The sequence below is a fragment of the Astatotilapia calliptera genome, chromosome 19, assembly GCF_964374335.1.
Source record: "Astatotilapia calliptera chromosome 19, fAstCal68.1, whole genome shotgun sequence".
Taxonomy (NCBI): domain Eukaryota; kingdom Metazoa; phylum Chordata; class Actinopteri; order Cichliformes; family Cichlidae; genus Astatotilapia; species Astatotilapia calliptera.
In genome coordinates this window covers 8,103,468-8,122,923 of record NC_137440.1, presented here as the reverse complement: position 1 = coordinate 8,122,923, position 19,456 = coordinate 8,103,468, and the positions used below count along the sequence as shown (strand labels likewise).

Genomic DNA, 19,456 nt, shown 5'->3' with positions numbered 1-19,456 from the left:
GTCAGACTGATATTAATGTGATTACATTTATACTGAATTACATGGATGCATTTCCTCTGAGAGGGAAATTTGGTGCAAAAAGGCCAGGCTTCGCTGAAGAGTGCACGCAGTGAGGCAATCACGTGTAACTGCTAAGTACGAAGAGGTGCTAATCATGAAACATATGAAAACCCAGTCTGAATCCATGAAAAGGTTTGCAAATTTTAGGTGCTAGGTGATACCGCGTCACAAGTTACACACATTGCAGTGGAAACATTAGTGTCCGTCTCTGTAAAGATAAAAGTCAGTTGAAAGTTAAATGCTACTGCGACATTTGCACTCCATTTCCTCCACACTCTAGTTAAATGAGCACTCATTTAGAAATGATGAATAGCACATTCGTTCTCTGTAATATATATATATGATAGCGAAGGAGAGCACAAACACTTTTCTCATACGTCCAGTTCATGCATTTGATTGTCGGTAATGGGCTTGTATTCCAGTAAGTTTGAAAGTAATGCATACAGTTTAGTGATTGTGTAATATGTCCTGCAACTAGTTTACACCCAGTAGACTTGGACCCTGTAAACAGGCAGTCTCAATCAGCAGCATGCAGGCAGATAATACAGGCACATGGATTTCTGTTCCTGATTGCAGCAAAATGTAGTGCCTTTCATTTAATGAAGCAAATAGCTCGAGTTCAAATGGTAAGGGGTTATTTATTCAGTCATCTCATGGATGTTGTCTACATTAAGCATTATAGCATGTAGCCTATTAGCTCAAATTTGTTGTCTGCTCTTCATAATGAGTCAGATGCTCAGTAGCAATAACAGTGTCACAGCCAGATGTGTAACTTGATTGTTCTCTGTGGTTGACGTGTACAGATATGTGTGTTTACCCAACCTCTAATCTGTCATTAAACCGGTGAAACAAAGCCTCGCATTCTCTGCGTTTGATCAACAAATCGTGCCGACGATTTAATTTATCAGACAACAAAATCGATGCTTTTGCACAGTTTAACCAGATGACACACTTTGTTTGAGAAACCTTAGCGTTGGTTACATTTTTAAGTCAGTGGGATGTTTTAGATGGCCCGCTGTTGCACCGCTTTCTAATCAAGGCTGCACCTTGAGTGTGAGGGAGACAGTGAGAGGTGTCGTCGTGTATGCCTGTGTGTGTGTGTGTGTGTGTGTGTGTGTGTGTGTGTGTGTGTGTGTGTGTGTGTGTGTGTGTGTGTGTGTGTGTGTGTGTGTGTGTGTGTGTGATGACTACTGACTCAGCTGGAGAGGGCAGACAATGACAATGATGATATTTAGCAATGCACATGGCAACTGGGGCCTTAATTTAGACATGCAGCAGTTACCAGCAAAGTACAAGGTCATTTTATTCCATGTTCTTTTTTGTACTTTTGCTAATTGTGCCAAATTTATCATTCAGACCCTGATCTGTAAACGCAACTGTGTCAGATAATGAAAAAATACATAACAAGCAGTCCTTTTTTTGGTTGCATAACTTTAACAAATATTCCATGACCTATAGCTTCCTTCAAGACATATTTGAAGGGAAATTTCTTTCATTTGTGCCATGAAAATAACAAGAGTCTGTCTCCTTTTTTTCCATCTCAGTAATGAATGAAATAATTAGGTCTGTGAGGCTACTGTCGACTGAACGTCAGCATTAAACCATTTCTCATCTTGACTTCCTCTCCCCAGATGGCCTCATTGATTTATCCATTTCCACGCATCCTCGCTGTGCATCTGAAATATGCCCCTGCAAACACATCACGAAAAAAAAAAGAAGCCACGAGTTGCCAAGGGCGTATGGGTCTTTTGGTCTCTGTGCTTTGCACTTTTTTTTTTTTGGTGCAAATCCTTCTCATCACCTGCCCACTGAGATGGGCAGATATGATTGTAATTATGCCACAGGCCTGCCTCGAAAAGCCCAAACACACCACAGACTCATTTGGCAGCTTTTTTATTCCTGCCAGTTTCTGGTTACAGCTCGAGCCCGCAATGAGAGCAGAAGCTGATGCTGCAGTACGCTGGCACCACTGCAGGCGAGGCTTCTCATATTCAGCTTCATCTTCAAAGGGTTTTCATTGTTGCTGGAAAGACTGGGTGACGAGCTGGCATTTCGATGACATGCACCCACGCTGGAGGGGCAAAGCGGAAATATGTTGCCCGCCACAAACTCTAATCATTGCTGTAGCCGGTGGCGGGAAGCTTATCTAACCTTAAGGATAGACAGTGTCTGAAATGAGATACAGGCTGTGGTGAATATGAAAAACCATCCATCTCAGTTAAAAGTTCGGTATGTATTAAACTGGTAAAAGTACAGCAGCAAAATATCCTTGAAGTCAGAGTGCAAAAAGTTACTGATTCATTTATGTACGCACAGTATATGGAGCATTTAAAGGCTGTCACTGTGCAGGTGGCATTAGAGTTGACCTTGCTCTCACGCCAGTCCAGTGCAACAATGTGCAGAGCAAGGACATTATTTTCAATTGAGAGTGCACCTGCCCCTTCACGAGCATCTTCACTCCTGCCTTTGCAGCCAGACTGGAAAGATTCACATCAACACTGACACCACAACACAGAAGTCCCAAGGATTATGCTTCAGTGCGTTTTGATTATTTCATACTGTGTATATAAAAAAAATGGTACAATCTAGTCTTTATAATTTAAGTATGAAAAATTAGTCTTAGAAATGTAACTCCCCTGTCACAGAGTGAATTAAACTGGATGTATCTCATGCTGACTGAATTCATGAAATACTAGGAAGGAGCTTCAAGCTTGCTTTTATTACCTCCTTTAGCATAGGATAGAATGGAACATCCTTCATGAAAGATGAATGATCCATCATTAATTAGGAGTGCACTTTCAATTTCATGCTATAATCTGCCGTTTGGAACCATCAGTGACAAGCTACGCTAAAACCACCAGTTAAAATTATCTTAGTGTAATAAAATCTTCTACTTAGATGAAGAATGAAGTTTTTTTTTTAGTTCTATAAACAAAGATTATGAGCAACAAAAATTATCAGAGTGAATTTAAGGTTTGCAGTAACTTACGTTCGCATAAGTATTGCCAGCCTTTACTCTCTATCAACAATCAGTTTTACTTCAGTCATAGAAAGCCTTAATAAAGCTGAAGATGGACAATCGCCTCAGCAGGAAGAGGAAGTATTTTATATGCAGTATTATCTTCATTTATTTGTCGGGGGATAGAGTGGCTGGTGCTGTCACCTAACAGCATGAAGGTCCAGGGTGCTGGCCAGCTCCTGGTATGGAGCGTGTTCTCCCCGTGCCTGTGTGGATTCCCTCCCACAGTTCAAAGGCAGGCATGTTAGGTTAACTGCTGATGAGTGTGAATGTGGGGGTGAAAGGTTGTCTGTCTCTGTTAGCCTGCAGTAGGCGATCTGTTCAGGGTGTACCCCCACCTTTTACCTCGTGACAGCTGAGATAGACTCCAGCTCCACTGCAACACTGATTTGGATAAGAGGAAGAAAATATATGGATGGCAATAAAGTCCCATTTCTAACTGAGTCATCCTCGTCTATACATTCTGCATGAATCAACACGGTGAAGCGGGTGACGTATAGGAGATGCACTTTTTTGTAGTCTTTTGTAGGAAGATAGTTGCAACATGGCAGTCTCATGTCAACAACATCCACCATCACATTATCAAGCAGTGCTGTCAGGTTCTCCGACTCCCGAGTTTCACTTTTCCCCAGCTCATCACACCTTTCTTTGACTAACAAGATGAAGCAAAGGGCTCAGAAAAAAAGCAATAGGTTTTTTGTTGTTGTCTTTTTGTTTTTTTTATCACCACTGTGCTCTCTCTCCTCTGCCTTTCTTGTGCGTGAGTTGGGGACAGCTGACTTCAGTCAGGTTAAGAAAGAGGAAACCGTCAGTAGCAATGAGTCCGTCTGACAGTGTTTGTTTTAAAGCATAGGGTGTGCACTATATTTAGCCTATTTTAAATTGATCCTTTCTAAATGTGTGGACAAATCCTAATTATGTGATTAGATTTTTTGTTGGCTGGATTCATTTAAAGCATTGTGTCATATTTTTGTAAGCTTTTTATAAAACTGTTGCACAGTTTAAAAAACCAGAGAAAGTTCAAAAAAGGGGAAATGGTCAAAAGTTAAATTATAGTATGGAGAAATATATGGATAAAATTCAACCTCACAATATTATTAAAACCAACTGCAGATACACAGAATATCTGTTTGGAGAGACATCAGGTGACTTTCTGCTGGAACTGTGCAGTAACTACTCAGATACATTCAGTACAATTCTGAAGTATGTGACTAAAAATAAATGTGCCTTTCAACTTCCCATCCCTTTACATAATTTTGTCTTTATCCCAAAGATAAAATGCAGTACGATGCACATTAATACCGAGAAAACATTTTTCAGTTCATTGTTTCTCCTTTTCACAGAAATCTATCAACTGAGACGCTCCCCGCTGAAAAGTTGCTTGGACATCAAATGAGACGTGCTGAGTTTCATTCGACTCAGATTTCAAATCACTGCTCACAAACGATGTCTGCACTGCCGTTAAAGGCTACAGCGTGCGGGAAATATTTTGTAGTGCTACAGCTTGATAATATTGCCCACAGCAGGGACAGAATTTGAAAATGGGCCAAAATCAGTGTGACAGCAAAGAAAAAGTGTCATCAGTCCAAATTGTCAGTTGTTTCAGTTATGCCTCTGCCCAAGAGGAGGAAGTGAAAAGTGTTTTGGGCTAAATAGAAACTCAGTGCGATACAGAGAGGTTTTTTGACCCTCATTTCTTCTTGCTGCCCCACTGCCCTCAGCTATGTTGCTGAAAGCCAGTAGGTTAAACTTCCTTACTGCAGAACAGTTTAAGTGCTAAGAACTCTGGAGCATGATAGGATGTCATATACAGTGCTGTGTAAAAGTCTTGAGTCACCTCCATTACTTTCATGTTTTGCTAGGAAAATGGGAAATAGTCCCCATAATAGTCCACACATGGATATGCAACATATTTAGCAAAAGTTGAGTTTGTGCAGTTCTGACTAGCTTCGAAATCAATATTTGGTGTGAGTACCTTTTTTCTTCAACACAGGCTGAACTCTGAAAAGGCAAAATCTAAGGTAATTTCTTTATGTAGGCTTTAGGAATAGTTTCCTAAAGGGATTCCAAAGCTCTTCTTTGGATGTTGGCTTTTTGAATGCTGAAATCTGGTTCTGGAGAGGCCATTCCCAGACTGATAGCGTTCCACTGTGTGTCGTTTTCTATCCAGGTATGCTTTGACTGCATTGGCAGTGTGTTTCAGATCATCGTTGTGCTGAAAAATGAATCTGGTGCCAATCAAATGCTTTCCAGATAGTACTGAATGGTGGAGTCACATCTGCTGGTACTTTTTTACATTGATAATTACACAGACCATTTCTGTTGAAGTTTCAGTGAGCAGTAGATGGATCACCTGAAGGATCAGTCATTTCTCAGGTTCTGTGTCAGAGTTTTACTGGATATTTTCCTGTTTCTTAAAGACATGACTTTCATATCCTGTTCACCTGCTGTAGATAGTTTTTTTAGACCTACCACTTCTTTTGTCCCCCACTTGTCCAGTTTCCTCTTTTTTGTTTGGTTTTTTTTACGAACACACTCCATACCATGGTGAGATATGCCGAGAGTTTGTCTTATAGTTTTTTGGTATCTTGTTTGTGGAAAAATAATATTTTATGCTTGTCAATCTGTTATACTATGTGTTTTTATGACAGACAGCTAGGAACAAAGTGCCAAAGATTCAACTGAAAATTGATTCCTTTTTAAGTTGTCTGTTATGCGTAGCTAGGTTCATCTCTTTAGTTAGGTGCCTTTCTTATGATTGAGTGATCCATAGATCAGTGTTAGGTGGCTTTACAAAAAACACACAAACAAAAAAAATATTCTAAAATGATCTGGACCAATATAATTATTGCTCAGGACCAATTTAAAAAATTACAAGAAGATGTGGCTGAAAGCAAAATTTAAAGAACTGAGGGGTGACTCAAGACTTTTGCACACGTATGAACAACAACTACTTACTAATCGTTTTTCTTGGCAAATCTGTTTCTACGTGACCGATTATGATCAAAGGCACTAAACCTTCTTACCAAGAGCATGTCCTGGCATATAAGACTTTGGTTTGGTGTGGCTTCTCTAAATGCCCGTCTCAGTACTGTGTAATTGGGCCGACTCTGGTAATTATCCATCTGAGATAATTATGTAAATTGCTTGCAAAAATGCAAAGCAGTTATGTAAGGGTTAAACGAGAAGGAGAGAGAAACAAGAGAAAAGCGCGTGAGATGGAGACGAGATTTCACGGACACGGAGCAGAGTGTTGCACTGCAGTGGCTTTGTGTCATCATCATGTAGCTGTACCTTGCCCAGCAAGTCTTTGTTTATATTCTCCGGCCTTGAAAGCTGTTCCAGCGTCTGATTCAGCTCCATCGCTGGTCAATAACACAACTACAAAGTGACTCCATCACAATTGTGGAGTCGCACAGAAATGGCGGTGTGTAGGTGGTGCAGCACCACATCTCTCTCTATGTATTCTCTCTTTCTTTCCTCCTCAGTCTCACCCTCTAATTTCTCTCTCCATGTGTCTAAGCAAGATTGTGCAGCAGTAGGCAGACACAGGAAAAAAAACAAAAAAACCCCAACAACAACAACTCAGGAGCTGGCATTAATTTGAATGCATTAACACCTCTCAATCAACCTATAAGATTTTTTTCTGCTGTTGCATGGCCAACACAGCAGGAGCTTGTCCCACATCCTCACCAGGCTTATGACATCAGTGTTGCAAATATTTGGAGGGCAAGGCAGCTTTTTGAGTCACATCAAGAGCTGGAGCGGAGGCGGGGACGCAGAAGATATTTCACTAGGAAGATTGGATCCAATGTGGGGAGGGGGACGCTTGATTCAAAGGGGAGAGGTGGGAATCAGAGGCCACAAACTGTGATTCAGGGAGTGTTGGAGAGGGGTTGAGGCTGCGTTGAACTTTGGAAATGTCGGAAATGGAAAGACACGACGACCCTAAAAGGATTGTTCTCTGTTCCCAGCCAACTCGCCCTTGAGCAAGGCAGTTAACCACCAGCTGTTGCTGCTGTGGAGCAATCAGTTAATGCACTGCTAGACAGCTGCCAGGCTACAAATCCAAACCTCAGACTTTACATTGTCCCTATCAAAATAAAAAAAAAAGAAAAGTTAAAACTGAGTTTTATTTCTTGTTAAATATGCGCATTGACAGAGCTGCCACAGACAAAAGCTTCAGATTGAATAGTGAAGTCCAATTTGTGCTGAATGTTGTTTTCTTTTCGTGTGTGCAGACAACAGAGAATGCCACCGAGTGACCACTAGCGCATTTTAAAATGATTGTTTACTGAGATAACTAACAACCTGACAAATCAGGTCACAGCATACAACAGGACTGTTCAGCATCTCTAAATGATTTTTTTATAAACTTACTGCACCTCAATGGCATTTGTTTTATATATTTAAAATGTACTATTTTAGAGTGATACAAATACTCAAAGCTTCACTGTTCAGTTTACTTTTTTGCATCCTGTGATTATCATGATGATTTTTATACTTGCAGCGTGTTGTATATTTGTACAAAACAATGAGCGGTAAGCAATTAAAACTCACTTCAGGCTAAAGAAGAATCTAAGCAAATATAGTTTAAAAAAAAAACTTGAAAAAGCAATGTGGGAAAAACCAACAACGGAGTCTGCTGTGGTCCCTGAGCAGTACATGCTATTGGCCTCGAAGCATAAATGCTCCTTGAAACTTCTCACCTCCTGCGGTATCTTTCTTCTCACCCTCCCTGTAGCCTCCGTATAAGCAAATCCTAAGAGGAGCAAACTGCCCACTCTCTTTGAGGGGGAAAAGTAGAACAGTGAAAAACAGAATGGGGTTGTGTTTCTATTTTTATTTATATATTTATTCATTGGGCATGATCCTTCCCACGAGTATCAGTCTTTTTTTTTTGCATACTGCACAGACACATTTTTTGGATTAAAGTGTCCCTGAGATGCTGTAAAATGCCGCAAAATAAGCTTGAAGAGGCAAAACAACTCCCCGAAGAGAACCCCAAAAATGTGTTTGTCATCTAGAGTGTGGGCTTCGACGCTCGGGGATGGAGGGAGGGGGGAGGGGGCAAGCTATCAGCTATCAGTATGTACTGTAGAGTGCGAATATTCTCCAGAACTTGTGGAGTGTAACTTTTGTCTGGTCTAATTCGGTGATTTTGGGTGTGTGACAAATTTCCTTCAGATTAAAAAAAAACTAGGCCGTGTCTTAAAAATAATAATAGTGCATGTCTGAAGCGCCAATCAGACCCACTGTCCTCAAAACCCAGATCAAAATAGATTTTCTTTGTTCTGTTGTTTTTAAAAAAAGAAAGAAAAAAGGACCAGCATGAGCACATTAGACAGCAGGTAGCCTCAAACAGCTCACGCTGGCTGCAAGATGGTCTTTTCATTTTACCATTAGGAGACAGACACCGTGAGTCAGCCTGGCTCTGTTTTCACCGCTGCTCCTTCTGCCTCCGTGGGGGCCCTTAAAAAGATTTTCTCTGCTGCCTCACTGATTCTCGTTTAAGTTGATTGTGGTAGTTACTCTTTTTTTCTTTTTCTTGGAGGTGTGCGTGTGTGTGTGTATGTGCGTGTGGGGGTATAACCTACTTTCAGAAAAGTGTGGTTATGGTCTACCCACCGATGCAGGCTATGCACCATTTTACGCGGGGTTGTTGTTTCCATTTTATGGCAGTAACGAAATAGCCTATCGATTTAAGTTGTCCTATTTCAACTTTGGTCAAGATTGGATTTTTTAAACGAGCTGGGTTGGGCATCTCCGGCCGGCCCGCCTGGGAGCTGAGGATCACAGCGGGGACTGACTCTCGGGTCGGAGTGCGCAAAGCAGCGCGCCAGTGATTCAGCCGCAGTTTCCAGACGGCGCGCAGGTGGAGGCGACGAGGAGAGGAAGCAGCCGCTCAGGACGTGCTGATGAACCGCACGGGGATGTTCAATACGCACACGATTTGTTCCACGTAAAGACCGAACTGCTTCTTTTTTCTTCTTCTTCTCCCTCCGCGGTGTGATTTTGGTAGCGGTGTCTTGGTCTGGCTCAGCTGTAACCCATTTCCCCTCCAAGACAAAAGTTTGCCTGCTAAAAAAAAAGGAGAAAAAAAAAGGAAAATGATGTTCTGGTCCGCTAATGTTTTTTCACGCAGTGTTGTGGATTCCGGCGTCAGCGTAAGTGGACAGTCATCACTTGAGAAATAGCTGCGATTTTTTTTCCGCTCTTAATTTCAGTGCCAGTTTCAACAAAAACAGCGGGCTTTTATTCTCCGCACATCATCTCTCGCCCAGGATTGCATCCGTTTGAATTAATGTCGCACTCCATAATGGACTTCCTCGGACTGTACTTTTTACAGCTGGCTCTCATCGGTAAGTTGATCAACACTTGAACAATTGATTGTGGTCGAAACCAATGCGCCGTCCTGTGACTGCCCAATGCAGCTCGCATTCGGCTTGATTTTATTTTATTATTCTGTTGTTACTAGCTTTTGTTAAGTCTTTCTTAGTGCGAATGATCTTTAAAGGTCCATATTCGCTTGCTTGTGTCAAAGTTGCATCATGAGATCATTCTTTTGTTTTTTTAACCCCTTTGCAGAATAAGCCGGTTTGTTAATGAGATACACGGATGCACGACAGGGTCAGAAAATGAGGAGAGATTGTGATTTTCTTTTAAAGACCACACAGAAAGCCCGCAAGTAACATCCTATGTGTGACTGGGGAGTGATGAAACAGCGGGACTCTGACAGGCTGCTCACATTTTCTCCACTCGAGAGATGCTCGCTTGTGTTTTTTCGCAGTCTTATTTTGTTCTTTTTTCTTTTTCCCACCCCGCGGGCAGAAGTCCCCTTTGTACATCCCATGTATTTAAACCGTTTCCCAGCACCGGCAGATGGATGTGATGATAGATTACCAAAGAAAAGATAAAGATGCCACCAAGCTGCCGCTGCTGCTGTTATCCAGCTTCGCTGCGAAAATGCCAATGCAGACAAGTGTATGTCAAACTGTTGGCGTGCGCGCCCGCATGTGCCACTTCTCACGGTTCGGTGAGCGTGCGTGTTGGAGGAAGGGGCATGGTGGTGGGGGGTTACGCGCTTGTGCACCTGCCTTTGCAGGTGAATTGTGTTGTCAGTGCGTGAATAGGGAGGAAAAAACAACGTGGTGGTGGTTTGCGTGCGTGCATGCGTGCGTGGTGGCAGGAGAGGAGTGTGTGTGAGCGCGCACACGCTTGAAACGAGCCAGTCAAACAGGGTGTGCGTGATCACATCAAACGCTGAAATCATGAGCAATGACCACCAGCACTGCAGACGCACACGCGCACACACGCACGCACACATGTACACTCAGCTTTTTTCCATTCCTCCACACTTACTTGGGCCAGGTGGTGCAAGTCAGTTTCAGTGCCAGCTTTGTTTTGTGTTTGCCAAACACAAGAGTAGACACCCTGAGTTTTTTTTTTATTGCATTCTATTGTGAAAAAAATATTATATGGAGGGAAAAAAAACTTCCTGCAGAACGAATGCTGGCTGGAAACAGGATGTACAGACGGAGGGATTTGTGTTTGTTAGATTTATAGCCTCAGTGTTGACAGCTCTCCATCCCGCAGTTCATTTCCTTTTTGCTGCAGATGTGATTTCAGCCACACTCCTGGTGCACTGACAGCAGCCTTATACGCTGGGAGTGAACTGGAAACTCGGGTCTTAGACAAGAGCTTCCACCACCATGAATCCTTAACAAACACTTTCAGCGGTGCTAATACCCCCCGCCCCCCTTGCTGTCTTCCTTCACTTTTCCCATCATATGTAAAACCTGTGTCACCACACTGCTGTCAGTCAAGATATGAGCAGGGTGGGTAACTGGAAGCAATATGTGCTCGGTGGAATAGTCACTCCTCGTCTTTTCTCTGCAGATATTCTCACCTTGTCAAAAAGATGTGTCAAAACGGCCGAGTCACTTAGCCAGGGCCTCATGATCCCGTCCATCAGCCACACAGGGAGAGACGGAGGGGGGATGAAAGGCAGGAAAAGCAGTTTATTCTTAGAAAAGGGGAGGGAAGGTGGCTGGTTTGAATCCTCAGGCGTAGACTGGCTTAACTGAACTTGAGAAAACCAGCAGACTTTATGAGGATTTTTTCTTTTTTTCAGTTTAAGAGGACACATCGGCTATGTGGGATTGCATGCAGCTTTTTTCCTGGGGCTCCCTTACATATAAAAGCATGCTTCTCTACAACTTGCTGGGCCAAACCTGAGCTTTAAAAGCTGCCTGTGGTGTCCAGGGCTGTACTAATATCCTTCCAATCTAATGAATGTTTCTCTCTTACGAAGCGTGCTGTGTGAAGTGGATGTATGCAAGATTAGTGTGCTGTGTTTTTGCATTTTGTTAACTTTGCAGGGCTAAACTCGTGGCATAAAAACGACGGGGGGAGAAACAAGCATCTATTTACTTCGGCTTTAAATTAGCATATTTACTGCTCAGTCTTGTGATGCTTCACTGATTATCTGCCCGCACAGCTCTGAACATTTTGCAATCATTACTGCAATTAGTTGACCAGGTTTATCTGCATATTATTCTTCTCTAAGTGGTGTGGAGCAAATGAGCATGCCCTGCCTTGCCATTTCTGACATGGGAGAGGGTTTGTAGTGCTTAGCATTCTGTGTGGTCTAATCTTTTATACATGGTAGTGCTTAGCTGGCAAATAATAATGATGGTAAACTCGAGTGGCTATGTTTTTGCCTAACATGTGTTTGTAGCGACTGATTCTCGCAGCGGTGGAGGAAACTATCGATAAGATGTGTCAAGGTGAGGGGGCTGGCTGGGAGGACAGTGTCACATCCTGTAATGAGAACCAGCAGATTAAGAGGAAGGGCATCCATCCACTGGCACTTTGTTTTATCAGCCTGCTTTGTCTAATGGCTGATTAAGTTTAATCTTTTTTAGTACAGTAGCTGTCATAGTGTTAGTCAGCTCCACAAAAAGAATAAGATAAGAATCTGCATACATAAAAAACTATTTCTGAAAGTAATGCAAAGCCACAAGATATTATTGATTTGCTAAATGTTGGTAATTTGTGGGAATTAATAATTTTCCTCATCACAACAGGAATATCTGCTATTAAAAAATATTGAAAGTTGCCTGAAACTCATCAATAAGAATGATGAGCAGCATGAGAATGTTTGACCTTCTACAACAAAAGCATGTTGAAAATAGTTCAGCGGGTGTAGGTTAGTCGGTGGTTGTGCTAGTAGATTACCCGTTAAAGCAGAAAGACACTGGAACTGTATCGCTAATATATGCTTTTTAATATTTATTAATTACAAGTAATGTTATTTTTGCAGTCTTGACATTGCATGTGACAGATTTTCATACTCTAACACAGGCCTAGTCAACACTGTCCATATAAAGTGCAGAAACATAAATGAAACATCAACTTAAGCTTTGTATGCCGTGACAGTTTTATTTAGTTTTAACAGCAAGGACTTGGCCATTGTCCAATGTGGATATCACTTTGGTTTGTCCCCTTCTCCCTCCCTCTACCTGCTGAAACAGCACCCTCTCTGGGGACCTGCTGATTGCTGTGCATATGTAACAGTGTTTGTCAAACAGTGTCCTTATAATTCATCAGTCTAATTAAAAAGCAAATCAGTGTCCCAATAATAATCGTCAAGTGTTGATGGTAAACAACAGAGCAAAGTATAGATCTCACTGCCTTGTCCCTGATTAAGTTTACTCATTTATCTCATTCCAGCACATTAGTAACTGGTGGTCCTGATTTTTGATAGATGAGATCAGGCAGTAGACTCTGTGTGGACTTTGACATAGTGAGGAGGAGGAAGAGGGCCTGGAGAGGTGGAGGTATGCTCTGGAGAGAAGAGGGAAGAAAGTGAGGAGAAGCAAGACAGAATATATATGTGTTAATGGGAGGGAGACAGGTGGAAAGGTGAAAATGCAAGAAGGAGATATAGTGAAGGTGAAGCCATCCAAAGCAATGGATGGTGCTCAAGAGTGGTGAAGAAGAGAGTGCAGGCAGGGTGGAGCGAGTGTAGACAAGTGTCAGGGGTGATTTGTCTCACAAGGATAGCGGCGAGAGTAAAAGAGAAGCTTGACAAGGTGGTAGTGAGACCTGCTGACATGTATGGTTTGGAGACACTAACGCTGACAAAAAAAAGGAGCTTTTCATTAGAAATGACCAGAATGAAGAAGATTAGAAATGAGTACATCAGCTTAGGATGAGCAGTTTGGAGACAAAGGTGGAGAAACAAGTCTGAGATGGTTTGGTCATGATCCACTGTGGTGACCCCCAAAACGGATCATCTGAAAGAAGAAAAAAATGGTCATGATTTTTTGATCTTGCGGCCACACACTACTAATTTCGTGGTGGCAATCTTGTGATCACTCAGTAACATTTGATTTCCAGACATAGGTGGCCTGGGGACTCTAACAGAATGTTCAGAGTTTGATTCTGAAATTGTAGCATGGAATTAGATCTGTCATAATCACACAGTCTCACAATAAACACAGCAACCGATAATATTTAACTGTGTTTACGCCATCAGCCATTCTGTACTGTAGCTAATCACGGTTGTTGATCGTGTCAGTGCAGCCTTTCAAATCACTGATTGGAACAAAACACACATTTTGATTTTATATTTTAAGTGTTCTAGATCAAAGTTTCCCGAAAGTAATTACAGCGCTGAGGCTACTGAAAGTAAGCCTGCTGATTTCCATTTCTTGCTAGGTAATTATTTACTGATTAACTTTCCAGTCCAGTTGAACAGATTTTTTAAAGTAGTGCTTCCTTACCTCAGATTAGTATTCACGCCATGGGGACGTAAGGAGGAGCACTGCAAGATACAATACGTTTTTCAGAATCAGAATCAGAATCAGAATACTTTATTGATCCCTGGGGGAAATTATTTTTTGTTACAGTGCTCCATTTTAAACCAACATTAAGACAAGACAGACAATACGCTAACTAAGAATAGTACAATATATACATATATATACATACATACATAAGTCACTTATAAATAAATAGTTGGAAAGAAACATGTGTAGCTGTAGCAGCAAACAGTGTGTTAAGTGGATGCGTTGTACAGGGAGATGGCCACAGGCAGGAATGATTTCCTGTGTCGTTCAATGGTGCTTTTCGTTAATCTCAGTCTCTCACTGAACGAGCTGTCATGCTGTTATGCTGTCTTGCCTTTTTTATAATTGATTTATTTTTTGCTAACCGCAATCAGTCTAAAAAATGTTGCCTTAAAAAGACTTTGAAGTTACAGGCACATATAAGAACTCGCAGTTATGAAAAGTTACCCTTTTAGATTAAATAATAGAGCTGGAAATGAGCACAACAGGTCCGGCGTCGCTACATGTGAGAGTATGTTTTGTGTAAAGAAACAGGTTCCTCTGCTTTTTCTGATCTGTGTGATTACTGAATGTAAGGGGGAGGTGGAAACTTTAAGTATCAAAGCTGTCAAAGGTAGTAATTCACCTTGAACCTCTTATGTATGTTGGCCTTTTATTAGGAGATCTGAATAGAAGTAAACAACTTGAGAGTTGTCATTATAGTATTCCCACTGTCAGTTATATCATTATATCGAGGGCTACACCGGTCTCTGGACATCACACCCTACATTCAGTGACTGCCTTTGTTTCAGTATTAAATAAATTCTATAAAAGGAAAGCTGAAAAGAAGCCATGCTGTAGGAGGACAGAATTCTAGCCCAGATTATTAAGACCCTACAGCTGCTGTTCAAGCCTTTGCCTGATTGGTCTCCCAGAAGCAATGAAAGGGAACAACGTGTGCTCAAAAAAGTAAATCAGCCACATACTTAGTACTGTGCCCGTGCCGACTGAAGTTGCACACAAAATTGGAAAAACTGTTATTGTTGTGTTTGTGCCTCTCTGATGAATGCATGCCCGTTATTCTTTCTACTTTTAGTGGTGGTTTGGTCTCCACAGTACCTTCCCTCATCCCAGGCAAGCAGGGATACATGGGTGCATTAACATTTATTAGACCAAATGCTTGTCAAACATGCTAGTTGCGAAACGTGAGCCCTGCAGCCAAACGGTCTTTTATGGCACAGCGTTGGTGGCTGTTTGCGTTGCTCTCCACCTTTCCAGACAAATTATGGGAATTGAACCTACTAGGAGGCAAAAATGCTCCAATAACCATTTTGTGGCCCACTGATACTGTTTTTTCTTTTCTTTTTCTTTTGCAGAGTCTGATTTTTTTATTCTAAAAACTGTGCCTGACAGCACATATAAACAAAAAATCAACTTACCTTCAATGCAACAATTTTATTTTCTTGGTTTCCTTGAAATTTCTCGCAAACTGCAGTAAGTTACTGGATCTTCACTCACTTAAACAACTGAAAATAAAGTGCTCCTTCACTTGAAAGAGGTATAAAGAACTAAATGAAAATGAGTTACTGTACAGCCATCTTTACCTGACATGTCTGACCTTAACAAACAAAAGCAAGTGCAACAGATTTTTCTTTAACTGTTCTGACCTGTGATCCTTACTGCTCATACCGAGGCTCATACTGGCACTGCTGGCTTGCGGCTGGTTCTTAGCTCCAGATGGTGCTAGCTTTGGCACACTTTGTCTTTGTTAGTTTCTTTAAATTTTCCACATTCGGCTAGGTGAGGGTGAGTTTTTGCATACATGAAATGGACCATCTCAACATATGGGAAGCTGACTGGATGGTCTGGGCCGAGGATACTGAACATCATCCTGGTCCCTGGCTGGTCGATCGTTGCAGCTCTAATTGGAGGCTCTGGAGCTGTGCTTGCCCGCTGTCCATCGATGCTTAGATTGAATGCTGTGTGGCTGAAAATGTAGCATGAATAGGAAAGTAAGAAGTGTGAAAAACAACAAAAAGCAATTCAACAATCAATCTCAAATTTCAGATCTGCTAAAAAGATGTTTTATGTATATGGTCTTTTACATGATGGGGCTAAGCTAAGACCAGCACAGACTGTTGGTTATTCCACATGTAGATGGGGCCTGCAAAGCTCTGTGCAGCACCTCTGCACAGCAGCCAGTTTCTTAAACAGTTAACGAAAAGTTTTGTTTAAATGAAAAAACAACAAAAAAGTAAAGAGATGAAATACATTTGAAAAGTTTGTGGGAAAAAGCTGCAGTGCGTCGACATTTTATTTTTTTATCTCCGTTACTAAAAACCCACGTTGCCGTTTAATTCACAGTTATGTAATGTTGTTAATTATCACACCTGTAATGAAGAGTAAATATAAAGAGTTTAGCTGTGGGAAACATAATCACAGCTTTTAGAAAGTTTCACAGGACAAATATTCAAGTGTAGAGGGACAGTGGAAGAGATTCCACAGAAGATAAGCTGAACATTTCACTCCACGCAAATAGCTTCCTAATTATCAACCCACGCACAGTCTTGGCCAAATTAACCCACGCTCAGTCTCACACGCAGACACACTGAACGTCCTCCAGTGTATACAAACCAAACTCCTACTGTTGCTGTCAGCAGTTTTTCAAACTAATCACTTTGCTTTGGGTGGGAATGAATAATTTGCTCCCTTCATGTTTAGTAACCTTGCATTGTAACTGCTAATATCGCAGTCATTTCCCCGCGTGCATTTATTCGGACAAATCTGAAGCCCGCCCCTGAAACATGTATAATTCATACCCACCCTCCTCTCTCTCCAGGTCTCTGTAGCTGGCGCGGCGTTGCATAGTTTCCTGATTTCCCTTACTTGTAGATACTTCGCTGTGCCTTCAAGTTCCACTGACAGAGAGAAGCGAGAGAATATTGTCGGAGAAATTACAGAAGCAAACACAGCAGAGAGAGGAGGATGTGAATGTGAATAAGCCATGTGACAGCCAGAGAAGGGATTTATTTTTCTGTGAGGATGGAGCTGTCGTTGGGCATCTAACATAGAGGAGATACGTAGTCTCTGTAGAGAGTCTCACCCTAACTGACTTTCTCTTTAGATTCCCGGCACATCGGCTCAGTTCTAAGCCTCAAATTTACTCAGCTGGCCCTTCAAAATCTATTTATACACTTGCGATTGTTTTTCATGCAGAGCACCTGTTGCTCCGCATCCCTAAAGTGGAGATTTAGAGATGGCTTTCCCAAATCTGCACGCTCAATCTTCCCATTTGCAGATACGATTTTTGACGCTCACTCTGTCTTGTGTGATTTATTGGTTTCATTTGTCTAGTTGCTGTGATAATGCTTTGGAGTCACATGGGGGGAAGTGCTTTAGGGACTCTCATTATGACTCAGTGATAGTGACACACTTGGATACTTGGTAGGTGTGTTTCATCGATGGTTGACGGTTATCGCCAGCTGTCTTGATGATTTTCTCACTGCTCTCTGCTATCTCTGACAGAAAAAGCATGATTTTAAGAGTATGTGGATGCAGTTAGAGGCAGTTGGAGGTACTGGAGATAAACATTCCCTGAAATAGAATGAATCAAACTCTTGGTAGAGACCAAAATGACTTCTAGTATTAAAACCCTGTCATTTCCATTTGCTTTTGTCGAGGGATGATTATACCACATAGAAAATTACCCTGCCCTTGTGAGCTAAAAGGATATGGCATTTACTTCCACTGTATTCTGTAAGTTTGTAATGAAAAGGCTGCAGGATGGTCCAAGCAGATTGTAAGAAAGCCTAAAAGGCTGCAATTAATCAGAAGGAAAAGGGTTTTTTTCCCTTAGTTTGAGGGGGTGGCGTTGAGTTGGCAAGGCAGAGAGAATGAGAGGTGGTAATGAAACAAGCTAGCAAGACTCCAAGGCCCTTCATCAAATGCTCACAGTACTTAAAGCCTGTAAGTGTGTCTGTCAGTGCTTATTTAAGTATAAGGAACTTTAAGTGTCTTATTGCAGCTGGTGCAAACCATTATTCGATCCCATACAATAAAGGCTCTTATCACTCCACAATTTTATTGAGAGAGGTGACAGCCGTTTCAAACATTCTCACATATTCTCATTTCACACAGACAGGGCCAGCAAGAATATATCTGATTATCATGAGGCCTCAGCTTCCATTCCCATGATCCCACACATTAATCACACATGCTGTGCCAGTGCCTGTCTGAGAGACTGAGCATACATATTTATTTTTGTCACTTTTCCAGTGTGAACACAGCACAGACTATAAACACTAAAGAGAATATGGTTGTCGCATGGAAAAGGAGCAGGCTACCTTTCTTCTACCTGACAAAAATGGAAATTGGACAATTTAACATGTTTTTTTTTTCTTTGTTTGTTTTTTTGGTCAGTGGGAAAACTGCTTTCAAGGTGGTGCACTGATCCAACCTGATCCAAAAGTTATCTGCCAACACTGAGTACTGATCCAATAGACTTTCATCCCAACTATGAGGAAGAAACTGGGACTCAAACACCAAACTAAAAAAAAAGATTTTAAAAAACTAAAAGTGTTTTAAGTTTTAGAGCTGATATCTCCAAACTGCTGTCGTTTCGCTGTGACACATCTTCCTCCATGCTACTGAACCGAACTGAACTAAATGAATCGTCCCTACATCGAGCTGTTGTGCAACCAATATCCAGTCCAGCGTCTTAAGCCAGGATCTGACTAATAGAGATGTTAAGAGATGGGAATCACCACAATATGATAATATCGCAATACTTCACTCACGATATGATATTATTGTGATTTTAAACATTTTGTGATATGATGAACATTGCCATAACACATGTTGTGATTTATTGCCTTTTTAAAATGTTTTTCAAACTTTTTTCAGTATCTGTTTAAGACAAACTTATCTCATTTCAGTTATATTTTTATTTATTTAACTGCAAAATTAGATTGTCAAGCATCTGCTGTCACCAAAACTGTTTTCTATAAAACAGTCTGCTATCAGTCTGCAGCTGAATGAGGTCAAGTTGACAATTACACGCAATCTGTTTCTGATAATACAGCAATTACCTGTGAAAACTGTAACTTTGTTAGTGAAAATCACATATCTATTGTTGTCTACATAGACTGAAATTCACATTTAACAGAAATTTATTTATTTATTACATTTTTTGTCAGTACCCTTTCTGCTCTATAGCAATATAAGCAGAAAACAACAAGCTGTGCTTAAAGACTAATGGAAACATTTTGCCCCTGTTTGCATTTTTTAATTTAGTGGCGAGTATTTGCAAATTGTAGGCTGTTTACCTTACAATATAAAGCACCTTGAGATAACTATTGTTGTGATTTGGTGCCATATATAAATACAGTTGAACTGAATCAATACCTTTGTCAGTCTCTCTTAGACTGACAAAGGTATTGATGGTATGTCAAATGTCACTTCACATCAAACTGCAACTGTTTACAGAAATGTTGGCACCTATTATGCGACCTGTGCAATTGCCTTGTGATCAGAAGTGACACCT

General features: G+C 41.2%; 1 protein-coding gene across 1 annotated transcript in view; it reads left to right on the top strand.

Moving 5' to 3' along the window:
* Positions 1-8,569: 8,569 nt before the first annotated feature.
* gfra4a (GDNF family receptor alpha 4a) overlaps positions 8,570-19,456 on the top strand; it is a 157,232-nt gene continuing 146,345 nt past the window's right edge. The window contains exon 1 of the mRNA XM_026152719.2: positions 8,570-9,441. Coding sequence (XP_026008504.1) covers positions 9,384-9,441 — 58 coding nt within the window. The 5' untranslated portion in view covers positions 8,570-9,383. The remainder of the gene's footprint in view (positions 9,442-19,456) is intronic.